Raw genomic sequence first — 14799 nt, forward strand, 5'->3', positions numbered from 1 at the left:
CTTCTTGGAGCTTGCTTGGCGTGCGTCGGCACTTTGGACGGAGACAAGCCCGGTGGCCCGCGTCATGTCACGTGGACGCCACACAAGTGTGCTTGGACGAAAAGCTTGAGTGCGCCTTGTCGCCTTGTCTTGTCAGCTCGTTACGTGACGGCAAGCCGCGTCAACACTGCGCGCCGCTCCGCCTCGCGACAGGAAGCGAAAAGGCCCGCTCCGCCAAGCTGATAACCCATAACTGCAGCCCTACCGCCCTGCTGCCAGGGCCCATCCCACGAGCGGCGCTTGATATGCGTCGGAGCCAAGCGGCTGTTGACAAGACGGCTAGCCCGGGCGATCATGACGGCAGCTAAGAAGCCAGCGAATTTGGCCGACCCGGCCGCGCCGCTGCTGACCGCAGGTGACCTCGCCTCCAGAGCGCAGCATGAAGTCAGCGAGCCGCTGCCCCAGAAAAGCCTGTCCCCAGACGGCCTCGATGCATCCCGTGCCCTCTCTCCGCAATCGACGGCCGTCCTCGCCCTCGCCTCTCCGCGACCTTCCAGCCGCGCGTTGCTCGAAGCGGCAACTCTGCGGAGCCTGCACACGTCTGATTGGCCCCTGGCCGAAGGGGTTTGGTAACAGCTTTCTAATTTGATCACTAAGGCCCAGATACAAATCCGCTAGCTCCAGGCACAAACAGCGCCCATACCGCCGAACGCGGGGGCCTATCAGCGCCGGCGACTCGTAGGGCGCGGCTGCCCTAACAGGTATTTACTTGCCACCGTCTTCACGGCCTAAAGGTCTTCTGTCGCCCTCCATTCCTCTCCTCATCCACCCTCTCGACACCATGGCCCGCTCCGCTGAACTCACCGCCGATGAGCTCCAGCTCGAGGCCCTCGGCCACAAGGGCGAGCTGAAGCGTCAGTTCTCCTTCTTGTCTATGCTGGGCCTCGCCTTCGCAATTCTCAATTCCTGGACCGCTCTTTCGACCTCGCTCTCTCTTGCCCTGCCGTCCGGCGGGCCTACTAGCGTCGTCTGGGGTTTGATTACTGCCGGCGTCTGCAACCTCTGCCTGGCCGCCTCGCTTGCAGAGTTTCTCTCCGCCTACCCGACCGCCGGCGGTCAGTACCACTGGGTTGCTGTCATCAGCTGGAAGGCCTGGGTGCCTGCCCTGAGCTGGGTCACGGGATGGATCAATACCTTTGGCTGGATCGCCCTCGTCTGCACCGGAGGTCTGCTGGGCAGCCAGCTTGTCGTTGGCGTCATCTCTCTTGAGAACCCCAACTACGAGCCCCAGGCCTGGCACCAATTCCTCATCTACATCGCCTACAACGTCCTCGCCTTCTGCCTCAACGCCTTTGCCAACTCGGCTCTGCCCTACGTCAACAAGGCTGCCATCTCTTGGTCCATTGTAGGCTTTGCTGTCATCTGCATCACCATCCTGGCCTGCGCCTCTCCCAACTACTCCTCTGGCGACTTCGTCTTCCGCGAGTTCATCAACGAGACTGGCTGGCCTGATGGCATTGCCTGGCTCCTTGGCCTGCTGCAGGGTGGTCTGGGTCTCACTGGCTACGATGCCGTCGCTCACATGATCGAGGAAATCCCCAACGCCGCCGTCGAGGGCCCTAAGATCATGGTTTACTGCGTCGCCATTGGCACCTTCACCGGCTTCATCTTCCTTGTTAGCCTCTTGTTCGTTGCTGGCAATATCGACGATGTTATCTCTTCCCCGGCTGGTCCGCTGCTGCAGATTCTCTTCAACGCCACCAACTCCCACGCTGGTGCCATCTGCTTGCTCATCTTCCCCCTGGTCTGCATGCTCTTCGCCACCACTTCCATCATGACCACCTCCTCTCGCATGTGCTATGCATTTGCTAGAGACGGGGGTCTTCCCTTCTCCCGTCAACTTGCCAAGGTCCATCAAGGCCTCGACATCCCGCTCAATGCTTTGATTTTCAGCACTGGCTGGGTCATCGTCTTCGGATGCATCTTCCTTGGCTCCAGCAGCGCCTTCAACGCCATCACCGCTGCCTCCGTCGTGGCTCTTGGTATTTCGTACGGACTTCCTATCGCTATCAACTGCATGCGCGGACGCAAGATGCTGCCGCCCCGGAGTTGGACCCTGCCGGAACCGTTCGCGTGGGTTGCCAACTTGGTAAGAACTCCCCCTTCACTCCTTAATAAGTCTAGAAGTCAACTAACGATGTTCCTAACAGATTGGCGTCGCCTATGTTATCGTCACCACCGTCCTGTTCGTCTTCCCGCCCGAGCTCCCCGTCACTGGCTCCAACATGAACTACTGCATCGTTGTCTTTGCCATCGTCATCATCATTAGTGGTATCACGTGGATCTTCGATGGCAGGAAGAACTTCCGTGGCCCCAAGATCGACGAGGGCTTGGAGGTTATCGAGTCGACCAAGGTTGGCCCGACTGGCAGCCTGGAAGGTGACAACAAGATCGATCCGGACTCGAAACACGCGGTGGAGGCTTAAGCGTTGATTATATATCTGCCTTCTGTTTTTTATATAGCATGGGACTGGCATTGGGTTGGAGTATTGTCGTGCACACATACCCTTGTGCTGCCTTTGTATGATTACGATTTGAACAAGAATAGATCTCTTTCGAGAAAGTGAATCAGATGCTGTGTCGTATCATAGATGTCTCTCTCCGCAGGTTCCATCCCTATAATCGGACGAACGGAAAGGAACCCTCGGCAACCTGCCCCACCCTGTCGCAACCTGTCGCGCCCTGTCGTAGTATGCCGCAGCCTGAACCCCTTTTCTCAGCCACCCACACGAACACTTCAAGACCACGTCATCTTTCTCATGTAGATAGGTGGCTTAGTATAGTGAGCTGGTAAGTAGCTACCTTAGTGAAACTATCAATTAAGCAATGAAGTGCCTCGAATTGCGAGATGAAATATCAAACAAAGGGAATTGGCCATCCTCTAGCTACAATGAGAGTGCTACATGTAAGGAAAGAAAAGCAACATGTCTCGGATCGGGAAAACGAGATAGAGGGAGATGGATGACCAGAAAAACATTCGTACGACCCAGTCACAAAAGGCGTTACCTGCCGTCGGGGGAAGAAAGGTCTTCTGATCTTGGAGCGGTTTGACCATCTCAGCGTAATATGGAATGCGGCTGCTGATGTAGCCTGTCATGCCCAACCAATGCTCTAGGTCCTTCAGAGTCTCAGGAAAAGGCATATCGAGAATGGCTTGAACCTTTTCCTGAGCGGTACCAAGGCCAAAGGAGAAGACCCTCTGCCCGAGTAAAGTGGTGCAAGGGTAGCCGACAAAAGTCTTGGTAGGGGCGAGGCTGATTCCGAGCAGATCCATCTGTTTAAGCACGCTCCGGATGTGCTCCTTGTGTTCCTGCTTGGTGCGGCTAAAGACGACAATACCGTCGATATAGGCGCGACAGAACGACCTGAATGAAGAACAGGTCTTCGCGGAGCTGGCTTTGAAAGACCTCCTGTTCGAGAAGTGACGGTAGCTGCAATGTGGTTCTTGGGGACAACCGGAAGTATTCGGTCGCCATCAGCTTGGTCGTCTTATACCGTTTCTTCCTCTTCAGTGGTCCAACCTCCTGCCAAAGCTCCTCTTCGTCGAAATCCTCTTCAAGCTCAAAATCGAAGGCAACGGAGCATTCCACTGAAGGAATCTGCGTGTCGGGGTTATTGGCCTTGTTGCTCTTCTTGTGGCGGTCATTGTGCTCAAATAAGTCGTTGTCATCGTCGTCTTCAGTGTAGTCGTTCATTTTACGGCGGTGCGTGGAGGACTTCATAGACGCGGCGGCGAAGTGTATAGGAACGATGCCTGGGCCAATGTGAGTCAGATGCTCGCAGTCTTTGTGGAGGGCGAGTGGGAGCATACGTCAAACTAGAGAGACTTACCCGCTGGTGACGCTGAAAGCTCGCGCCGGGTTGAGGTAGCGGCCTGCCTGTTGCAAAGTTGAAAGGTAGGCGCGTTTGGGAGAGGTCCTGCTCTATGCGGTAGACGCAACACGCGCACTTCCCCAACGTCTCGTCACCTCTGGAAGGCGCGCTAAAAAGAAAGAATAACTCTTCGTGTTTGAAATCTGTATGCTATGGGTAGTTGAAGCTATCGTCCGGACGTGCATGTAAAATTTTAAATTCGACACTCCGGACGATAGCTTCAACTACCTATGTGTTGTTTTACTTTTCAATTCATATACCTGAAGTACAGTTATCCTAGATTCGAGAATCCTGATATTCTCCGCGCTAGCCTTCGGCTGCATACTTATCTGTATACACATATCATCATTGGTGCCATTCTCGCTTACATTCTTTCACTGGCATAGCCCCGTCAAACACGTCACCATACTATCAATTCAAAAGTCTGACAATCTAAGTTATATGGGCTTTATGACTGCAATGCTAAAATTTATAACCTCCTGCGAACTCCGAATAAATACATACTGGAGAAAAAGATAACAAAAAAGCATATTGACGAAGAAACATAACTCATCAACCATCATCCTTCACAGCGACCCGCTAGCCGACGACGACGAAGAAAACGAACCCACCCTCGCCCTCCCCTCCCCCTTACCGAGCACCCACGCCGCAACATCCGCATCCTCCCTCAACAACATAACCTCGAACCTTCCTAACTCATCCTCCTCCAATACCTTCCCTCTGACCTCCTTCCCGCCATCCTTATTAACCCACCTCCACCGCCCCTGCTGCCCCCCCTGATCCCCCTCCCCCCTCTCCAGCACCCACCCATTCCTCCTCAACGCCTCAGCGCGATACACGCCATGCCCATCGTACCCCCTGCCGCGCGCCTGCACCCGCACCCGCACGCTCGCATGCACGCGCTCGCGCGTGCCCTGCAGGATCTCGCTCGTCTGCTTGCCCGTCGCGTAGTCGACGCGGCGGTGGGCGCGCGGCGTGCGTGGCGCGAGGCCGCCCAGCGCCGTGACGTTGGCGGCCGAGTCGTCGAGGCGGGTCAGGGCCCAGTGGGGTTCGGATTCGTCGCGGGCGGCGGCGCGGAGGGCGCGTGCCTCCTCGCTGTCCACCTGCTCGTCGTCCTTTTCGTCGTGGTGGGAGCCGACGGTGGCCGGGAGGAAGGAGAGCGGGGAGCGGAGGAGGCGGAGGAGGGTGGTGGAGGTGGCGGAGGCGAGGGTGGAGACGGGGTGGTGGAAGAACGACGACGCGTGCGAGATGAGCTTGCGGTCCGCCTCGCGCTCGGCGTACTCGAAGCGGTTCTGGCGCCACTGGTCGGCCAGGTAGCTCTCGTCGAACTCGAGCCCGGCTTTTTCCAGCTCGCTCATCATCCAGGCCAGCGACACGTCTGCCAGCCCGCTGTCCGACTCGCTGCCGCCGACGTTGGCGTGCGTGCCTGGGAACCAGACTTGCTTCAGGACGGTTGTGCTGTTGCTGTTGTTGTTGTTGTTGTTGTTGTTGTTGTTGTTGTCGTCGTCGTCAGCGGCGTCGGGCTGCTCCCAGACCGTCGGCATGAAGCTGGTACGCTCCTCGTCGAGCGCGAGCGCCTGGAAGGCGAAGCGGACGTTCTTGCCGATGGTCGTGTCGGTGAAGCGATAGGGGTTGGGGACCATGAGCGGATCGGCTAGGAAGGAAGGGAGGCCGAGACGTTGGAGGTGCGCGATAGTGGGAATACCGAGGGCGCCTAAGTGGCTATCAGTTGGTGTGCAAGAGTAGAGTTGGCAAGGAACCTGTAAGCGAATGGGGGACCAGATGGCTGAAGGAAGGATGAAGGGAAAAGGAAGTGATGAATGCTTACCGACGGTGTCCCAGACCCCGATTGCTTGAATAGGAATTTCCCGTGTCTTGTCCAGCCGCATTAGTTCCTTGAGATACTGTGCAAGATACTCTTTCCGCCTCTCGATCAACGGCTTCTTTGCGGAGGGCATCTCAATTTTGAAGTCCCGGATCTCCTGCGTGATGGAAGTCTCATGGCCTTCTTGGCCCGCACGCTCAAAGTCCTCAAACACGCGGAAGAAGTGCCGCATGGCCGTCTTCGTCAACAGTCCGACGGCGTCGATCAGCGCCGCGATGCTGCGGGCCGTGAAGGCGCCGCGCGAGAAGCCCGTTAGGTAGACAGCATCACCGGGCTGGTAATTGTTGGCCAGGAAGCCGTACGCCTCGCACACGTTCTCCGACAGCCCGCTCCCCGTGCCGCCGCCCACGAGCTTTTCAACCAGGTTGGGCCCCGTGCCGACGCCCGCCTGGTAGAAGACAATCTGTGGCCGCTGCTGCGAGTCCGAGACCGGGAGCGCCCGGCCAATGCGCGTCACATTGGACGGGTCCTGCACCTCCAATTTGGGATGAGCGTGGGAGCCGTTGTTCTCGAGCTTGCTGTTGTTGCTGTCCTTGACGGACGTCAGTCACTGATAGATGGGAGAGTCTAATTCTGGACATACAATCCATGTTCCTGTTTTCTGTTAGAAAATCGCGCATAAGAAGATTTAACAGTGAAGTGTCGGGTCTGGAGAACAAAGAGATCGAGGGATATGCTAACTTCAAGCGACACAAGAACCATCTCATCGAAAGTTCGGATAGATTGTATATACGCGCGGGGAACAAGGTGTGATCTGAAAGCTCGTGGGAGGATGAAAAGGGAAAAGAGCTTCTGGTCGCGATTCGAAGGCAAACAGTAAAAGGATCCTGGGAGCAGTACTCACCATCGCAGCAAATTATCAACTTCTTCGGCCTTTTCAACGTCAAAGGATCTCCGTTCGCCATGTTTGCACTTCGAGAGCCGCTGGGCAAACAATAGAGCGTCTTGCTTCTTTGACCGGCCGAGCTACTCGTCGCGAGTTTCGAGGCTTAAATACGTCGTTAGGCAGAAGGCAGGCGCGCAGCTTCCCTCGCACAAGAGAACAATGTGACTCGAGCCTCGTTGTAACAACAAAGAGAAGCACCAAAAACAATGAAATCACAACACCCAACAGTGCAAGACAAGCAAGCACGAGCAAACACCAACCTTATATCCCGCACGGCACACCACCACCACCAACCAGCCGCAGGCCCTGCAGATCGTCCGCTCCGCCACTCTTCCACAGAGAACCCAAGCCTTCCCCTTCTTAGACGAGCTGAGGTGAACACAATGGTCGTCTTGGCACCAGGTGACCGGGTAGAAGGCCACCAGCGTCGGGCGCCACAGCATGGGCCGAAAAAAAACTACGCACAGTAAACCTCTGTCATCACATCCCCCCACACCTCGTAGTAGGAAAGATGTCTCGGCCAATGGCAGCAGCGCCGTCCATCGTACACGGTTGCCCGAAAGCAGCCGTACTATTGGCGGCTCGCCCATTTTTTCCTCATGCCGCTAGGGCTGAGCAGGAATGTGCCAGGGGAGGGGGCCGCAGCAATAATGCACGCGCAGTAGCTGCCGCTGCTGCTGCATCGTCTGCAGAATGCAAGAGAAGAAAGGCGAGCAGCGGGTAAGCTAAGCCCTAGGGAGGGCTGTGCTTGCTTGCTCTGCTCTGCCTTGCAGGTCCGGGGTGGGGCGGATGTGCCGACGATCCCCACAGGCAGGGGGGTGGGTGGAAGTTGGGGGCTTGAGCAGGCAGCCTCCTCCAAAAATGGGCTTGAATGCCGAGGAAAACCGTGGATGGTTGAGCTCGCGGTGTGGTGACACAACAAGCCTATTGCTAATCCATCAGTTTGGTTCTCTCTCACAAGTGCGCGGGGAAAGACCAGCCAAAGGTTGTGCCTGTGCGACGGCATTATACACTATAGGCCAAGCCATTGCCTACCGACCTATCACGAGGCTGACGGATCGGGTGGCAATAATGCTGACAATAAGGAGCTGAAAGGAATGCGACGGCCGGGGGAGGATATGCTTGGCGGGTGTGAAGAGGGCGCGTAAAGCGGGGGCGGTTGCGGCTGAGAGGACCAAGTTCTTGGACTCTTGCGTCTGGAACGCTGATTGGTTAGGCATCCATGAGGCAAACGGGAGGAAGGCTGCAAGCCATTCGCCTTCGCGTCATCGGGCTTATAATAGATAAAAGCCATTGTGATACAGGAAGATCAATATACAACTTTCGTCCTACCACGTGAACTCTACTTGCTCCGCAGTGCTGAAACTGTCTTACATTACGTTGACACTGTGGCACGAATCAGCACCCAGAACAGTCGTCAAAAGTTTTTTCTTCAGACTACATATGCCATGCTCGCTGCATAGGCTGAAATCGTCGTTACTTTTCGCCATCTTCTGAAAAGCTAATCACAGTAAAAGAGCCCCTATCCGTGAGCACCACCAAGCCGGAAGAAACCGTTCCCAAGAACTCACCCACTCACTAAGCCAAACCGCCCATCGACACCGCTTAGTATGCAAAGCGCGTCCTCTGATCGCCAATCTTCCTCTCCACTTCACGCACACTACGGTCCAGCTCAGCCGCGATCGTCTCCTTCTTATCCCTGGGCAGCCGCAGGAACCGCTCACACAGGTCGCCGTCGATGACACCCTTGACGGGAACGTAGTAGCTGCGGAAAGCTAGGTGGTCCCTGCCTGCAATTGGCGGATCCTCGCTGCGCAGTTGCTGCTCCAGGCTCTGGAAGAAGTCCACATCTTCACGGCTGACGAAAGGAATGAAGATTCCAATCGTACCCTGGAGACCGCTCCACAGGAGAAGCTCGCGACCACCCGCAACCAGAGCCGTCTTTTGAATCGATGTGGGGATGTCTTGAGTGTAGAAATGGGCCAGGAGGTCGAGGCGGTTGGGCGTACCTTGAAGGTAAGGCCTCTCATTGACGAGATGCAGGCCTGAGCCCTCTTCGTCCGCCTCTTCCGACGTCTTGGGCGGGCAGCGGACAAGCCAGATGTTACCGAACTTGTCACCGCCAGCCGTTGTCTCGTAATCGACCATAGTCGTGCACGTAGTCCACCGGTGAATGTTGTCGTCGCAGAACGGAATCAACCGGTTCTCAACGTGCTTGTACACAACGTATGTCACCGACTCCTGCACGTCCGAGCAGACGATGCGGCTTCCTTGCGTTTGCAGACCGATGAGAATGTTCGGAACAACGTTGAGAGCTTGAGCCTTTCGCAGCAGCTGGCGAAGACCGAGATCGTAGAGCCGGAGATCAGCATTGACTGCCACAAGGAGCTTGCCCTGGAATGGCAGAAGAGCCATAGGAGGCGCATCCACCTTCGTTTTGTGGATGAACTCGAGCTCCCGACCGTTATCCAGCAGACGGTAGATGTGAACAAAACCGCAGGCGTACGACCTAGGTGCCACGATCAAATCCTTAGCAGTGCCGACCACCAGGAATGTTTCGTCGTTTTGAGATGTGAATGGAGCAAGGCAGATGCTGACTGCTGATTCGTTTTCCTCCAGCTCGAGCGTGTGGACCACCTCTTTCCTCTCGATAGGGTCAACTATTTGGATTGCCGAAGCCCAGTGGCCATTGCCTTGGGGATATCCGAAGTGCTCCGGATCGAGTTCTTTTGCGTCACCGTTGACGGTTGCGGGATCGTTAAGCAGCTGCTTACGGGTGCTTGTCGCCAAAGTATTGTTGTCGGCCTCGATCACGTAGAAAAGAGCCTCCGTAGGGTGGCGGACAAGGTTGCGAGGCGTGTACATCAAAGGAATGTTCTCGAAAAGAAGGTTGGTAGAGAGATTCTCAATGGTGAAAATCCTAAGCAGGTAATGTTAGTATCTTCTTTACGGTGGACAGTGACGAACCGAGTAACAGTTATTCAGTCAAATAGAATAACTTCTTCCGCAAGACAATCCTCAAATAGCGTAGCATGAAGAAAGTCGTCACTGCAGAATAGATCAGTGCTGGTTGATTTGAACTTACCGGAGATGTTGTCCCTGAATACCGACCATGCCTTGGGTGCACTGTTCGCTGTTGAAACTCCAGCCCCACTCCAACGGAGCATACGCCAGAGGGGTGAGAGTAAATGCCTTGGTTTGCTGATCAGAGTAGCCCAGCCAGGAACGAGAGCTGGTTGCAAGAATTGCGCTCTGATCTTGGACAGTGACCCTGAATAGCTTGACGGGCTTGGCGCCCAAGAAACGAGTGCGAGTGTCAGTCAGCTCGCCAGTAATTTCGTCGATGACGGTCCGCAGGTACACTCCAGAGTACAGGCCGATGTGTAGATAAAGGGTGGAGCCGCCAGAAGAGGAATCAGCCATTGCCATGATGTTCAGCGCCGAAGGTGCGGAGGTCAACGCCTGGACCGACTTGTTCTCAAGAGTGGATTCCGGATCCAAGCTGAGGATACGGACAGTGGAATCATCACATCCCACTGCAAGGAAAGAGCTGCGGACCCTGCCCTCGGGCACTTCGCCGAGACTAAGGCACGTAACAGTGCCGCTCATCTCCTTCTTTTCATCATACTCGGCTAGAGATCCGTCGGTGTCCATCTCGAAGTAGACGATCTCGCCGGAGCTGAGCGCAACGGCAACTTGACGTTCGTTTGTCGTGGCAGCAACAATAGTCCTGTGCTGTGGTGCGGGCCATTCGTTAATACGGCCTCCTGCTTGAATATGGCGAATACCCCTTGGGTGAACCTGGATGAGGGCATCCTCGCCAAGTTGCTGAACGGCAAGTGTGCGGGTCGATGATAAGAATCCGGTATCCGTCACTTCTTCCACAGTCTCGCCGATGCTGAGAACAAGGGTGCCATTAGAGAAAGAGAGAATGATGTAGGCATCGTACTCATCCTCCCTCTGGATTTTCGTAGTCCAAACCGCCTCGGGGACACTGGGAAGCTCTGATTCGACAATCTCAGAAACCTCCAGCCCGTGCTTCAGAGATTTGAAAGAGCTGCGCGCTCCGGTTCCGCAAACAGCGTAAATCTGCGGCGCGTCATCATCTGTAAGATTTGCGACCTTGCATGCGAGAGTTGGGTTCATGCTCGGAACGTGCTGAGCTAGACTGATATTCTCAGCACCCCTTGGGTGGAAGAAAACAGGCTCATACGGTGCGTCCGGCTCTGGGCTGAAGTCATCGCTGACGAACTCTATCTCCTCGTCATCATCACCCAGCTTCTCGAATTGGAAGAAAATGTGGTTTCCAGATTCTGTCGTGATGAACAGGTAACCGCTCTTCAGAATGCAAAGACTGGTAGCTCTGGGGACAGTATCAAAGTACTTGATCCTGAGCCTGTTGACATCGCCCGTGGGCTGGCCTTGCTCATCCTCGACCATGTCGATAGTGACCTTGAATAGGTCGCCGTCCTCGGACTGCAGCAAGAAAAAGAAAGCGCCACGCATCTTGTGCATAACGCCCGCGGTGATATAGCGTTTCCGTTGCGGGTTCTCTGTGGCTCCCTTGCGGCGTGGAATGGGGACACGGAAGGCTTCCTGGTTGATATGCCGGTAGGTGATGGTCTCCTCACCACAGACGAGGACACCGCTGGGGCCATCTTGACCTCCCGGAACCTGGAAGAGCATGTTTGCGGTCCTGTCCACGGTGTCGGACCACTTGCGCACGACGTGATTCAGGCCAAGGTCCAGCTCGTAGTAGACCAGTTCCTTCTGCTTGCTTGCCGCGACCTCACCGGTAGGATCCTGGTCCACGTCGTCATAGTCAATCTCCAGCGCGGCGAAGATCGGGTTCTCATATCCCACGTCAAGACCGATAAGCGAAAACACGAAAGTCTGCGGCCTGTGGGCTTCAAGCGGAGAAGAAATGGTGAGATTGGCGTTGGAATCGCGGTTTAGCACGTAGACAAGCTTGTTCTTCTCGACTGACGCGATCATAGCCGCGCGTCCCTTGGGATCGGTGGCGAGGTACTGGCCTGGAACCACGCGGCGGACGCCTGACTTTCCAAAAGTCTCGAGCTTCAGCTGGACGAAGATGTTCTTCTTGGGATTGTATTCGAGGACGGCGATGCGGCCAGAGTCGGAGGCGACGATGATGTAGTCTGTTTTCCAGGTGGCAGAATTTAGCACTATTCTTCAACCAAAGATTCCCGTCTTCTCTATCTCCCCGCGGGCGTCGCATTCAGGTAGGCTGAGGGTGCGCGATGCGATGTTGCTGGTCGCGGACTTGGAGAATCACTATAGAGCCCTGAATAAAGCGTGCTAGCTAGAACATACCTTTGGAAGAGCCAGCCAGCCTGAAGGCGGCGAGGGCGCGGATAATGCCAAAGACATTATGAGTGAGGATGGTCGTGATGCGCTGAGTCTGCGCGTCAGCGCGTTGTAGGATCAGACGCGAGCCGCAGGCGGAGACGATCTGCTGCTCCTTGGTGCCAGCGAATTGACCGAGAATAGCCTGGTGCACAGCGGTGGGCGGCTGAATGGTCAAAGAGTACATGAACAGGTTGGATGTGGTCGCCATGGCGGAAGATGCTGTCGGCCTAGCGGCCTCGAGCAGAGCGCAGGGTCGAGTTCTCCAAAGGCGATCGGAGCGCGAAAGAAGCTCGAGGCTGAGGCGACGCGACGACGAGGGCGGTGGCGAGAAGTGGAGGGCGCGGGGTGTGGTGTTGGCTGGGTTGCTGCGGCGGAGCTTCAAGCTCTAGGTCGAAATTCCGGCGGCGGGCTGTGATTGGCCGGCGGCCCGCGGTGCGCAGGAATACATCACCTCATGCGTTCTAACACAACCCATCTCCAGCGCCGCCGACCGCCTTGCCCGCCTGCCCGCCATGCGCTCCCGCTACACGTGCCAGAAATGCCTGGCCTCAATTCAGCGCGGCCTGCGCCCGCATCGGCCCTCTTCCGTCCCGCAATTGCAGGCCGGCGCCCGGCGATGGAATAGCACTCGCGCTTCAGTGCTGCCACAACAGCCCACCACCGCAAGGCGCGCACTGGGAACTCAGAGCCAGGCCGCCAACAATGAAGCCCACCGCATGCCGCCTTCGCCTCCGGGCCTTGAGAACGCCACTACCACCGCCAGCCAAGCTCGTAGCGTGCTGCTGAAACCGAACAACCTTTTCCATTCCTTCTCCAGTTCGCCCTCGCCCGAGATCCGCCGTCGCGCCGCATTCATGAAGCAGCATGCCTACTGCCCGCACCACAGCCATCGCCAGACCCGTATTGCGAATGATCCCGAAGACCCTGAGGCGCAGAAGGCCGTCCACGGCACCCTCCCGCCGGCCCATGTGCGATATGAGTGCCCAGACTGTGGCATTCCTGTGAGCTGCAGTGAGGAACATTTTGCGGATGACTATGAACGTCACTTGGAGATTTGTGACATTCTGCGGGAGATCAACGAGGACGACCATGATCTACGGTCTGGCCGCTTCTTTCCGGAGTTCGAGTACCCGGGAATGCAGATGGAGGAAGCGCTGGTCAACTTCACCAATTGGGATACATATCTCTATTCGCGAGAGCACCAGGCCATTAACGACGACCGTAGTCTGCGTCAGGCCACAAGGCTCTTGACCTACCCAGTCACTATTGGCAGCGTCCTGCACGAGCTCTCACCCTACAACGCCAAGAGCGGGGGCAGACTGACCGTCGAGGGTCTCAAGTCCTTGTCTGGTAAGTGAATTATTGGTTGAGTTAGCACGTAAATACTAGGGACCTTGCTGACTCTTACAGCGCTTCGCTACACTCTTCACCCTCCACGCTCTGGCGCTGGTGGAGACATCAAGGGTCTCCGTCCCAACCCGCCTCCGGTTCGCGTCTTTGTCGTTGGTGCGCGGGCTGAATCCTCTCTTCCACGTGAAGTCTGGATCCAACTGGCACACATGTTCCCGCGTGTTTCGTTCCATTTGAACTTCATTGGACCCGAGTCGATGGCGAACCGCGATGACGAGTTCCCTCTGCCAGACCGCACGCCTTCCAACCCATTCGGCGCCGTCGTCGAGGACCGCATTGCACACTCGCTCAAGATCAGCACCTATGTGGAGTACTACCACACCCTGCACCGCGCCGGCCACTTTTACCCTTACGACCCGTACTTTGACTGCTTCATGCTCTTCCACCCGGGTCTGGGTCACCCTGCCAGCTCTGCAGAATGGGAGGAGACGCTACCGATGTTGCTCGAGACCAAGGTGCCTATCATCGTTTCCGGTTACACCGAGTTCGACATGCAGCGCGATTTGAAGTGGGTTCAGGAGAAGATGGGTGGCGAGGTCGACATCCTGCTCGAGCCCGGCGAGAACAGGTTCAGGAGCTTGAGATGGGATCTCAACGACCTCGACCCGCAGGACATCAGCTGCGGCAACTGGGGTATCTGGGCGTTTAGGGGCAAGCGCTACGAGACCACGACGAAGGACGAGGCATGAGCCGAGTCCGTGTATCCTAGCAATGCTATGCCGTGACTGATTTGTATAGAAGCCGTAAGGAGCAGGTTTGCTGAGATCAAGCCCTCAGATACCTCAAGCTCATTCAGAGCATATGTATAAAAAGTAACTCCTCTTTATTTGACAATATGTGCCCTCGACTTGAGGTTCGAATGCGCCTTAGCATCATCATGAACATATGCTATACTTCAAAATGTTTGATAGGTTATTATCGCTTCAGATCCATATACACGCAATGCTGATGACATTGCGCTCGGATAACGCAACTCACCTCACCCGCCTCACACGACAGTGTTGTGATCTGATGTGAGTCCACATAACATGAATGGCTTTTTGTCTAAGGAGATTTCGCTGAATTGTGCGTTTGATGCAAGGGGAATTTAAAGGCGATAACTGGTAATTAATTGAAGAAAGCACGGGCAGCTGCAAAGCTGGTGGTTAAGACACGTGTGCATTTGAGTGCATGACTGTAAGCATAAGCACATGGCTTCTGGAAAAATTAAGCGCAGATGACCGCTTGCTTCCTTCATGCCCTTTGTTTTTTTGGAGGGATGGTTAGTCGTCTTCACTCTGCGGACATATGAAAGCCAATTACAAAGCCGCAAATGAATCATAGCGAGCATAGCATA

The 14799-nt window shown here is 55.7% G+C and overlaps 4 protein-coding genes across 4 annotated transcripts; 2 read left to right on the forward strand and 2 right to left on the reverse strand.

Moving 5' to 3' along the window:
* Positions 1–820: 820 nt before the first annotated feature.
* Positions 821–2465, forward strand: LTHEOB_2650 (Gaba permease; the record flags this gene model as incomplete). The annotated part of the gene is made up of 2 exons (XM_035511486.1): positions 821–2128; positions 2190–2465. 2 exons carry the CDS (start codon positions 821–823, stop codon positions 2463–2465), a joined length of 1584 nt encoding a protein of 527 aa, XP_035364359.1.
* A 473-nt stretch (positions 2466–2938) lies between these two features.
* Positions 2939–6702, reverse strand: LTHEOB_2651 (Peptidoglycan binding domain containing protein; the record flags this gene model as incomplete). The annotated part of the gene is made up of 6 exons (XM_035511487.1): positions 2939–3470; positions 3535–3793; positions 4547–5626; positions 5741–6329; positions 6381–6391; positions 6642–6702. The coding sequence occupies 6 exons, from the start codon at positions 6700–6702 to the stop codon at positions 2939–2941; spliced, it is 2532 nt and encodes an 843-aa protein (XP_035364360.1).
* Positions 6703–8288: 1586 nt separating this feature from the next.
* LTHEOB_2652 (Pre-mRNA-splicing factor rse1) lies at positions 8289–12261 on the reverse strand (the record flags this gene model as incomplete). The annotated part of the gene is made up of 3 exons (XM_035511488.1): positions 8289–9603; positions 9769–11842; positions 12018–12261. 3 exons carry the CDS (start codon positions 12259–12261, stop codon positions 8289–8291), a joined length of 3633 nt encoding a protein of 1210 aa, XP_035364361.1.
* Positions 12262–12565: 304 nt separating this feature from the next.
* LTHEOB_2653 (mRNA processing protein) lies at positions 12566–14152 on the forward strand (the record flags this gene model as incomplete). Its single annotated transcript, XM_035511489.1, has 2 exons — positions 12566–13403; positions 13464–14152. 2 exons carry the CDS (start codon positions 12566–12568, stop codon positions 14150–14152), a joined length of 1527 nt encoding a protein of 508 aa, XP_035364362.1.
* Positions 14153–14799: the final 647 nt, after the last annotated feature.

The sequence above is a fragment of the Lasiodiplodia theobromae genome (assembly GCF_012971845.1).
Source record: "Lasiodiplodia theobromae strain AM2As chromosome Unknown scaffold_6, whole genome shotgun sequence".
NCBI classification, from domain to species: Eukaryota; Fungi; Ascomycota; class Dothideomycetes; order Botryosphaeriales; family Botryosphaeriaceae; genus Lasiodiplodia; species Lasiodiplodia theobromae.